At 46.5% G+C, this 11685-nt stretch overlaps 1 protein-coding gene across 1 annotated transcript in view; it reads left to right on the forward strand.

The window, feature by feature from the left end:
• DNM3 (dynamin 3) overlaps window positions 1-1249 on the forward strand; it is a 459598-nt gene extending 458349 nt beyond the window's left edge. The window contains exon 21 of the mRNA XM_074349800.1: window positions 1078-1249. Within this exon, the coding sequence (XP_074205901.1) occupies window positions 1078-1114 (37 nt within the window). The 3' untranslated portion in view covers window positions 1115-1249. The remainder of the gene's footprint in view (window positions 1-1077) is intronic.
• Window positions 1250-11685: the final 10436 nt, after the last annotated feature.

Raw genomic sequence — 11685 nt, forward strand, 5'->3', positions numbered from 1 at the left:
ATGTTGTTGAACACCTGGATGTGTAGCCAGAAAGAAGTTCCGCAGGGAGCAGGGTGCTGAACCAGCCTCTGAGTTCTATGGCTTGCCGTAATGTTGAGCTCATTACCAACCGGTTTAGAAAAAGGAAATTAAATGTAGATGTCTGCTGGAAACCCGTGGGGCAGCTTCACTGGGCCTGCTGTTTTCTTACTTACAGAACTGTCCGTTGCCACATAGCATTTACTGTATCTTCCTTGCATCACATCATCCAGAGGGGCTGATGTCAAAATGAAGCACAGCTCTGGACCCTTACTTCACAAGCAGTGGGACAAGATGCCAGCCAGGCTAGGGATACAGAGAAAGAGCCAGCAAACCAAATTTCATTTACCCTGGACCCCATTCAAAATAAATGAGACCTTCAGTTGCCCTTAAGTGTGAGACGGAGGGAAATCTCACGGAATCCTGGGGTCACCATGGACCAGATGTAGCCTCGTAGTTTTCCCTGGGCCTGGAAAGGCTGTCACATCAGGATTTTCACGTGGAGCAAATTCTGCTTTACAAATCCTCTAAGGTCGGCCCCTGATATTTTCTGCATTGTGATTACATTGCTCATTTGATCTCCTGCCACCTTCTAATTTCCTTCATCTTAAAAAAATTTTTTTTTCACTGGTCGTATGTCTGTGTCCACTCCCTCCCCCCCGTGGAGATTTCACAACGTTTACTGAAATCACAAAATCAGGGCTAGGAAACAAATACTCAAGTTATAAAGGTACGTGGCTCTGGTCCTGTTCCCATTGCTCTGAATAGGATGGTGTGGATTTATCATCCTTGGTACAAAATAATAAGGCTTTCGAGTGGGCTCAGCTGGCTCAAACCCAGCACACGGCTGGTTCAGGAAACGTGCTAGGAGCTGCTTATGGTGCCATGTGGTCCTCTCTCATTTCCCCTGCATGTCTGCTTGTTTCTTGTCTGATTTGGATTTGATTTTTGTGAGATATTTTTGCATGCTCTTACTTGCATTTGTTTTATAATTTAAACATTGTTTTCTTCCTCTGCATCTGTGTTTTTCTGTTTGTTATTTTGTTTTGTTTTCACTAGGCGACCCCCTCCTGCAGTTCCAGGACGACCATCCTAACCCCCCATCACTCATCTCCTTTTGTTTCTGACAACATGTCCATGTGGTATTTAAAAGCCTTTCATTTGCACTATATGTCATATGTACATAAAAACTTTTATTTTTGATCTGTCTATAATAAAAACAAAGTTTATTCTATATAAAAAAAAGTGAAATGTGTTCTGTTTCTTTTTCTAAAGAAGACCAAAATTAAAAGTTTGTTTCAAAACCAGGTAAGATGAAAAAATACATAATTTGATCTTTTAAGGAGCTTAAATTGAAAATGATTGACTTTTAAGTTCTTAAAGCATTGTGATTTAAGACACTATTTGGTGGAGAATAATTATCTTCAGTGGAAGTGTCTGTCCAACAGAAGAGTGAAAGATGAAGTAAAAATCCTGGGTATCAAGAAAAGACACAGAAGCCTGAAATTTTCAGCCTGTCTTCAGGAATCCCATTAATAATTAGTGAACAAAGACATTTTTTTCCTATTTGTTTTACTTTTCTGAGAGATAAAGTATGTAAGACTATGGAGACAAAAGATGTAACACTACAGGAGAAATTGTAGGTCTGAAACACAGAAATCTCACACATTCTATTTGGCAGAGTCGGGGGGGAAACACATCATTGGGATAAAAGTACAAGACAAAGAAATGTTGCCACGTTGAGAGGAAAGAGTCTTACTGATGTCAGTAAATGCTGGAAGATCAGTTTATACGAGTTTACAGGAAAAGAGAACTTATTTTTATACCTTAATCTTCAAATGATAATTCCAACACTGAAATTTTAAGCTATCATTAAAGACAAATCCCAAAGATTTATCCAAGTAAAATGTTTATTATTAAGGTAATATAGCCCCTCCTGCCAAGTATGTGATCTGAAGCCTTCCCCAAAGTTTGAGATTTCATTCAGAATTTTCTTTTTGAAGATTTACCTGGTCTAAATTAGATGAGATCGCTTCCCAACGTGCCTCACTGTAGCATATTAAGACAAACACCACCGTTCATCCAGACTCCATGGTCCACTCACTTCATGCCTGGCCTGTGTGAGCCCTGGCAGAGAGAGGCAGCATGGACGATGTGGGCAGGGACCTCCCGTTCAACCACGGGGACCCCTCACTAACAGTGCTCTTTACCTGGGCCAAAAAAATCTAAGGACTACGTTCTCCTCCCCAAAATGCAATAAAAAGCCATTTTATTTCTCAGGTTTGAAATTTTCACTTGGCAAGTCAGGTCCACATGTACGTGCATCCCAGTTCCAGTGACTGTGAGTGAGAAGCACTAACAAAGAGGAAAATTCAAAGGCGCCAGAGCAAAGGGTCAACCAAAGCTCCAGTTTACCTGGAGGTGACTGCGTTGATGCCAACTATCACAAGACACAGTCTGCTGCGCCTGCCTTCCCTTCCCGTCCAAGCATTTGATTTCTTAATCAGCGTTCTGAACGGGTAGCATTCTCGTCTGATAGCATTCTCATCCCAACAGACACAGTGTTCCTGGATCATATCATACCACCTCCCCAGACACAAGCAGAGGTGGTTAAAGGGAAGGTTTCCACCAGTTCATTGTTTTAAGGTGTTTAGTCCTTTTCCGCTGTGTCTTAAACTTGAACTTATTTTTATACGCCGTGTTACACTGTGTAGATGTTTAAAACTTAGATTGACTTGCTGACCATGAGAAAGGAAAGCTCAAGTCGTCACAGAATGAAAGGGTTCCCTGGGGACCTTACTCAGTCTCCTCAACAAGCAGGTGTAGCCCCTTCCTCATGTTCGGCAGCAGGCGAGAAGAAAGGGGGTGGGGGAAGGAAGCAGACTGGAGTAAAATGAAATGGAGGTTTGGTCCTATTTCTTTATTCTCTGTAGTGTTTCTGTGTTTCACGACCCCATTCACCCTTCCCTCTGGCTGTCCGTGCCGCCAGCCCCAACCTTAGTGCTGGATGGAGACCTGGAGACGGACAGTTCTTCCGAGTTGACCGTAACTGAGGATCGCCGGGAGGAACAAACTACATTATCTTGAATAAACACCCTATTTCTTAAATATTCTCATCCCTTTATTTATGCATCAAACTTTTCTTGAATTCGTAAGAATATCCTAGTTACTGGGGACACCAGAGAAGTTAACAGGATAAAAGTAGCTGACCAAATATCTAAGCAATTACAGAACAGAGCTATGACAGGAGAAAGCTTAGGTCATTTTTCCAGGGAGAACTGTTACTGACTGCAGTGCTGAAGCCGCTCTTTGAGTCCTAGAACCAAATTATCCGCTGGACCCAAAGCCTGCTAACATTCCAGAACGTGGTGATTTTGACCTCTGACAAAGAATGCAACAATGGAACTCATTTCAGCCAATCAGAAACCAAACCTTGCATTCCTAATGGAATAGTTTAATATGAGACTCTAAATCACTCAAATGCTGGTTGAGAAGGACACAGTGGTATTGAACCTGGAGTCGTCTGTTAACTTGGCTTTGGCTTCTAACAAAAAAAAAGCTTTAGATTCAGAAGGTCCTCCACAGAGGTCTTCCACTGGACGCAGTGACGGGAGTTAGAGTTCCCTGGTCTCCAGGCAGAAACACCCAGGACACCAAGGAGATGGAGAAAAGAGAACTAAAGGTAGGAAAAAATAAACAAAACTTTGCATCCTTTCCTCAGGGAGTTCCACCTATAAATAAATGTCTGTAAGCCGCGGGAGCCACATATACACTGAGGGGTGTTTCAACAAACATCTTAACGTTAGAAGCCAAAAGGAGATAGGGAAGTAGCCTCTGTTGTTCATTTACAAACATGGATTCAATGAGCTTGGAGCCCGTACTTACCACCTCTTTATCCCAGAGTCTGAAAAATGCTGTACTTGCTAACATCTGTTTTATAACTCAGCACTAAGTATGATTTTAAAAAATCAGAAAATGGAAATCTTTAGTCCAGTTCCATGAGATTCTGAAATAAACTGTTGCAACTGTGAATCCATTGTAAAGACATGAACCCCACTCTCATCCCCAGAAAGAAAAGATCGCTGAACAAGAAAAAGTTTCTTCTGTAGCCCTTTATAATACTGCAGTCTATATCTGAACAAATCAAGCGGAGTGTACGCTCCCACACCTCCACGTGTCCCCCGTCTAAAGGGACACACCAGCTGCGTCCACCACCACGACACACACCTGTTTTTGTTTGTTGTTTTTTCTACCGCAGTGTACCACTGGATCGCAATCCTGTTGCCATATTGAGACCAGATTAAGTGGCAGGTTGTTGGATGAGTCAAGGCCGTAGACTGCCCCTCCCACGCTGTTTTCAATCAGGTCACGTTTTCCAGTGCTTTATATCAGGTCCTGATTTTCATCCCCAGGTCATTTTCAGGGACCCTCCTGAGCGGGAGCCCCGAGCAGGCAGAGTCAAGACAGCCTGGCAAGCGCTGGGGGCCAGACGGACATAAGGATCTCAAGATAGCGACAGAGGAGTCACCACAGTGGGTTCTCCCTCTCAAGACAGCTGCTAGCAAAGTATACTTTTGAAGCTCCATGTAACACAACAGAGAAAACTAGTCTTTCAGGTTTTTTAAGGGCTGTGTTTTCTTCTCCCCGTGTTTTTCTCTGTGGGTACCTTCCGGAGGCAACGGAGAGCCAGAGAGAGCCAAGGAGATAGTTCCTTTGCCTGCTGCTCTTTCCTCTTTTAAAGACAAAAGTGCTCTCAGCTCCAGACACAAAAGCTGCCTGGGGCCTAAAAATCTGTTGATTTTGCAATTTGGAAAAGAGTGGGAGGCCCACAGTGTTCTCACTGAGCAGCGTCCAAATGTTCCCTGGGCCCCGCACACGGCCGCGGGGCCTTCCTGGAGTGTGAGCGCTGCCAGCGGGGCTCAGCAGAGCAGCCGCCGCTCCTCCGGCCGGCTTTCACCGGGGCCCGAGGGACCGCTGTCCTGGACCTCCGCGTTGGGAGATTCTGTGTGCTCTCTCATCCCTGCCAAATCATGGCCAAGGGATTGGAGAGCTGGTCTGTTGAGGGCACACGACCTCACTCAGGCTGATCCCTGGGGTCACGTGATCCCAGGTGCCAACTGGTGCCAGGCTGCCTTTCTAGGCCCCTTTCCCCGACTCTCCTGCCCCCGCATTACCTGATGCGCGCGGGGAGGCACCACTGCCAGGGGGCTGAGCAGATGCTGGGCTGCTGGGAAGCAGAGACTTCCTCAGCACCGTCCCTCTGGGGAGTCCTGTGACTCACAGCCACGTACCTGGGGGGAAAACGCTGCTTTGATTTGGCTGGTGATTGCCATTGTACCGCCAGGTAAACGGGCCGGCGCTAACTGCACCTGTGAGTTGGCAAAAGGCAAGAAGACACCAAAAACAGTGGTGTGGTGTTAAGGAGAAATGAAGCCATCGATCTAAGAAAGAAATGGAAAACTTTGCTCGAGCCAAATTTGAGGATTATAATCTGGGAAGAGCATCTCAGAAGCTCTGAGAACTGTTCCGCCAATCAGTTTTACAGTTTTTTGAGGCAGAGATCGGTGCAGCAAATGACGTATTATTGATAGTTTACCTAATCGAGATCTAAGCGTCGTCCTGGTGGGTCATGTGACCCTGCACGAGCTCACGAAGGAATGTTGTCGGTTCAGGAGTTGTCTTGATGCTGGGAGAACGCTGCTCTTCATGGCTGAGCGGGTATTTCTGCTGATGGAGGCGGGGTTTGGTCGATGCCTAGAGCAGATACACAAGGCACAGCGTGGGCAGAGAGGAGGCCAAAGGGCAGGAAACAATTTTTTGTGTTTAGAATTTTCTTGGCTTGGCATAAAACAGGAATTTTATTTCACAGTGGTCTAAGTTAGCTTGCTTCAACCAGTCTTCAGCAGTTTCTCCTCTGCGTCCTGCCTGCAGCTCAGCTCGCCAGAGCGCTCTCAGTGGTCGGAGGAGCGTGCCTCCTGGGGCCCGGCCCTTCCAGGAACCCGGTCAAACCCTGGCTCTCACTTCAGCTCTGAGCACTTTCCCCAAAATCGAACTTTCTAGAACACTACAGGTGGCACTGCGCCATTGTCAGACATTTTCACAGTTCTCAGATTTGTCATTAGCCCCCAAGGGCTCTTGTCAAACGTGCATGACCTAGGGGTTGAGCACGACGACCCTATCAGGGAATGACAAAAAGCGTGTTCGTGGTGACCTGAGGAAGCCCACACACTAGGACCACGCCTCCTTCAGGGTGGAAAGGAAGCCTTAGAGACTCTCCACCCTCCCCACCTCCCACCAGCACTCCCATCCTCATCGCCTGCCTTGAGACCTGGCACTCGTGTGGCCCTTTATCCCAGCCTGGGTCAGTCACCCAGGAACCCTAGGCTGCGGGGCACCCTCCTCTCCAGGACTCTGCTCGCCGTGCTGTGTGGAGATGAGAGTGCAAGTCCACTCTGCACTCTCCCCCACCCTGCCCACCTGCTGGAACCTTCCCGGTGCCCTCTGTCACTCGCATCCCACTGCCAGCAAACTTCCCTGCGTCTTCGCCTGTTCTCTGGGTGTGTCCTTCACCTTCTTGCTCTAACACAAGGACTCTCAGAGCACGGCTTTCCTGAGCCTTCTTAAAAGGGGGCGCTTGTCTCCCACAGCCCTCATCCTGCTGAGCCTGAAGTGGGGTAGGTACCCTTAGTTTTCATTTTTGCTTTCAGACCATTCTTCCTCCCTCCTCCCTAAAGCCCTCAGCTCTGAACCTCACCTAGCAGATTATAGCACGTTCCCCTCTTTGTTGCATTTACTACCAACATCCGGTTCAGTCTCCCTTATTTCTTGATGATGTTAGCTCCTGTGTCACTGTCGCTGTCTCTCTCCAGTACCACCCTGTCTGAATTCTTGGGGATTTCCACATACGTGTGGGTGCTCCTCCCAACACCCCCATCCCCACCCACTTCTCATGCCCTTGGACTTCACTCCTCCGGTGATGTTGCCCTCCATCCGACCTCATCGGCTCACTCCCAAAGTCATAACCTTGTCTTTAGTCTCTAGCCTTCCTGTCTTTGAAACCCCTTGACCCTCCAGTCCCTTGACCTTTGCCCTGCCCCTCACCCCCCTGCCCTTTACCCTTCTTGAGGTTCATTCTCCTTTTCATTCGTATTCCGTGGTCAATCATTATAATCCTGCCCATGAGTATCAGCCTGTCTCCCTTGCCCTTCTCTCAATCTGATAAAATCACCACCCTGGGTAAATTCAACACCGTCTACTCTTGTTTGCTCCACGTAGCTGTACGTGGTCAGGAAAACACAGAGATACAATCTAATTGGTTTCACTTTAAATTCACAACTACCATTCTCACTGCCGGGCAATGAGACAAAGCTTCCCCAGTTCACTCACTGTCCCGATGCCCTAAACTCACCCTATCACTTCCTCCCTTAACCTCACGTCTCAGCTGATTCTTTGCCTCTTACTTCCTGAGAAAATTGAAGCAGTTGGAAAAGAATTTCCCAAGATTCCCATCCCCTCCTCTATCCACTTACAATCTACCCACTTCTCAGCACCTGTATGTATATACTCTACCTTCCCCTTGTAACCGTAGATCAACTATGCCTTCCCCTCCTAAAGCCAGTCTCTCCACTTGTGCACTGGACCCCGTCGCTCTCACCCACTCAAGAATATTACCCGAGCAATTACTTCTTACCTTTCTCACATCAACTATGACTTTCTACTGTTTCATTTCCATCAGTATAAAAACATGCTGTCATTTCTCCCTTCTTAGAAAAAAAAAGAAAAAGAAAAAACTTTCTTGTCCTCACCTCCCCTTTCAGTTTCTGTCCTATTTCCTGGCTCTCCTTTGAGGCAAAGCTTCCAGAAAGTTGCCTGTACCTGCTGCTCCATTTCCTCTTCTCGGATTCTCTCTTAAACCCACTTCAAATAGGTTTTTATTCCCACCACTCCACACACACAAACACACACATTGTTCTTTTAAGGGATCCCAATTACCTCCTCCTTGGTAAATCCAATGGTCATTTCTCAGTCCTTGCTCTCTTGCTCTGTCAGATTTTGATCTGATCACAGATGATCACCACCCCCTCGTTGAGTCATCTGCGCTTGGCTTCCAGGACTCTAAGCTCTTGATTTTCCTCCTGCCTCAGCAGTTGTGCTTTCCAATTCTTTTTGCTTGTTCTTCTCTCCAACCTTTTAATTTGGAGTACATGGTCCTCTTCTCTGCCTGTATAGACTTCCTTGGTGATCTCATTCAGTTTCATAGCATTAAATGCCATTTAACAACAAGTCCCAAATTAATATCTCCATCACATACATTGCTTCTAAAATCCAAACTCGTATCTCCAACTCCCCGCTCAGCATTTCAGCTTCGATGTCTATGATACATTTCACATCCTATATGCCCCAAACTGAGCTCCCAGTCCTCCTCCCAGAAATCTCCATCCACATCCCCTCGGACGCCATCTCAATGGCTGGCATCTCCATCTTTCAGTTTGCTCAAGCCAGAAAGCTTAGGTGTTCTTTATGATTCTTCTCTTGTGTTCATACCCTACTTGTCCCCTTGACTCTACTTTCAAATTATGTCCAGAATGTGACGGTTTTGCACCACTTCCTCCGCTGTCACCCTGCTCTGAGCTACCGTCGTCCCCTGCTTGGATGAACATCAGAGCCTCCAAATGCTTCTTCCTGCTCCTGCTCTTGCCCCACAGCAACCAGAATGAGCATGTTGGAATTTATGTCAGATCACACCCCTCTTTTTCTCCAAGACCCTCCAGTGGTTCCCAGCTCAGGGTAAAACCAGAGTCCTTTAAATAGCCTACAATGTCCTGCCTGACCTCGCCTCCCACGTCCGCCCTCTGGCCTCACCTCCTGCCCTGCATGCTCACTCCACTCCCTGGACACACTGGGGGTCTTCCCTCGGGGCCTCTGCAGCCACTCCCCCCTCCTCCTGGAATGCTCTTCCCCTGAGACTCTGGGTAATCCCCTCACCACCTTTAAGTCTTTGGTTAAATGTTACCTCCTCCATGAGACCTACACTCACTCCCTTGTTTAATACCATTGCGACCTCTGTTTCCAATAGCATACATTACCTTCTACTTATGTTTACTGCCTGTCTCCTCCTGCTAGGACATAAGCTCCACTAGGTCAAGGAACTTTGTCCGTTTTATAGCAGATAGATCACAGGTACATCTCAAGCACACAGAACAGTATCTGTCATATAGTTAGTGTCCAGTAAATACCTGTTGAATAAATGAATTCCTGAGGCCAACCATCATAAAAATGTGAATGGTAGAGAGTGAGCAGAGGTGTGCCTAAGTGGATAACAAATGTTTTGTGAGATGTTGGGGGAAGAGAATAAGGGATACAGGGGATGATGAGGGACTTGGCTCAGCTGCCGACCTGTTAGCCTTTAGCCCTGGATGCAGTTCAGCTGTCAGCAAAGCAAGTTGGCCCTGTAACCTTAGGTAAGGTCTTGACTCAAAGATGAAAATAATTTCAGGATTGTTATGAGAAGTAAATAAGGTAATTATGTATATAAAGTGCTGAGCACAGACAGTGCCTGACACACATTGGGTGCCCCAAAATGTAGCTATTATAATTTATAAAATCCCAGTGTGCAATTTACTTCCCGAATTTATGGGGAGGGACCTCAGACCGTATAGTTATTTCCCAAACCACAGTTCAGCGAGAATTCCAAGACTCATATTGAGTTTCATTATAAAAAGGAATATCAGTAACTTCCACAAGATGGCACTGTGTCCCAGCCCTGCTTCCCTGCATGCAAAGGGTCTGAAACATTGTCAAGTTGTGTGACTGATGCCCTCTGCTGGCTTGCTTTTGCCTTTCTTGACCTTGAGCCTTTGGCTTAGAAGGTGTAAATGATGACTCCAAATGCTTCCTCGAGCATGCTCAGTGTGAATTCTTAAATCCATAATTTAAGCCAGCTGCCCAAATGCACGCTCAAAAGTTTACAGCATGGACACAGCATACAGGCATAACACTGACACCAAGGTGATGCCACACAGAACCACCGTGCTGTGGCTACACTCATCCCTGCACAGCATTCCAGTGACATGGCGATCATGCATCAGGCCACAAAATAAAACACACCTGCTGCCCTGGGGCTCTGCCTCTCCTTGGTCCCTCAACGCTACAATCCCCAATACCATTTTGGAAGGATGGGCAACACTGCCTTCCCGTTCCTCCCTCCTTGCTGTCATTTGCCACCCCTCACCCTCCAGCCTTACTTATAACTGAGGGTGACAAGAAACAGAGCTGGGAGGAACAGGTAAAGCTTCTTATGCAAACACGTATTTGACAGGTTGGGGTTTTAATTCCGATGCTACTTTAACCTTGTTGCCCCTTCCGCCTCCCCCGCCCACATACACCACACCATAATATTCTCCAAACACTTAAATCATTAATATCCTACTTGCACCCTTTCAGTGAGGTTTAAATTTAAAGGCTGAGTGGATTACTGTACCTAAGTGATGAGTAACTTTCCCCACAAGTGTCGCACTGGGTCATTCCTGTCACCAGGGCTCGCATCTCTCTGCCAGCAGCAACCCCACGAGGGGTACCACTGGTGAGGCTCGCCGTCCCTCAGGTGGCAGCAGCAGAGGGCTTGGGATTTAACACTTGCTCACGAAACATTTAATAATTTGTATTTCCATTGTTTCCCAGACCTTTCTGTAACCCATTTATATCCCTGGCCTGTGAGACTTAAGAGTTACATGTAGAAGGTATATAAAATTGTTTTTTCATTTGTCTTCAACTTACCCTGCTCAAATTTCAAAGGGTGTCTTCTCCTGTAAGTCATGATTTGGTGAACAAATACCATTCGCTTTCACCCTTACCAGTTTTATAGGCAATAACTCTCTCTTTTGAGCCTTCCTTCCAGGCTGTGTTCTAGTCTCTAATCCGTTTTCCCAGGCCAACCTCCTTTCCCTTTGATTCCTACCGTTTTGGTTACTCTAATTCCACTACAGCCTGGTTGTGAGGCAACCAATTCCATCCAAAGAATTTCAAGCACAAAAGCACTGGATTCAAGATAATGGCCAGATTTTTGAGCCAACGTCATCCAGACACTCCATATGGAAGACCTTAGCTGGCTGTGCCATCTCAGGCATCTTGAACTTAACATGTCCCATTCTTTATTTCTTACCTACTTCACCTCCAAGCCTGCTCTCACTTCTGTTTTTTCATGGAATAGTTGTTGGATACACAAATCCACTCAAGGTAGAAGCTCTCCAGTCATCCTCTTCCCCTTCTCCCTTCCAATATGAATTTACTAGTTCTGAAAGTCTCTCTCATCAGACCCCTCACCTCCTTTGCCCACTGTCACCACCCTTAATCCAGACCCTCATTTCTACTGTCCCCATGCTCAGCCTCTGTAGTTCAACCAGAACACTGCTGCCAGAATTTTATACACACACACAAATACACACACACACACACACACACACAAATACATAGTGCATTTGGTGGGAATCCTGTATCTCTTTTCAAAATCTTAATTTGCCAGTGATTACAGGATCCAATAATTCAAGGTATTCACCACTCTCAGACCTCAGTCCCTGTCACTACCGCCCGTCCATTTGGGCTGCTCTCCAGGGCCAGGATGCCTCAGGCCCTGTGCACTCGGGCCTACTGCTCATCCTGATTGGAGCA

Source organism: Camelus bactrianus, chromosome 21 (genome assembly GCF_048773025.1).
Source record: "Camelus bactrianus isolate YW-2024 breed Bactrian camel chromosome 21, ASM4877302v1, whole genome shotgun sequence".
Taxonomy (NCBI): Eukaryota; Metazoa; Chordata; class Mammalia; order Artiodactyla; family Camelidae; genus Camelus; species Camelus bactrianus.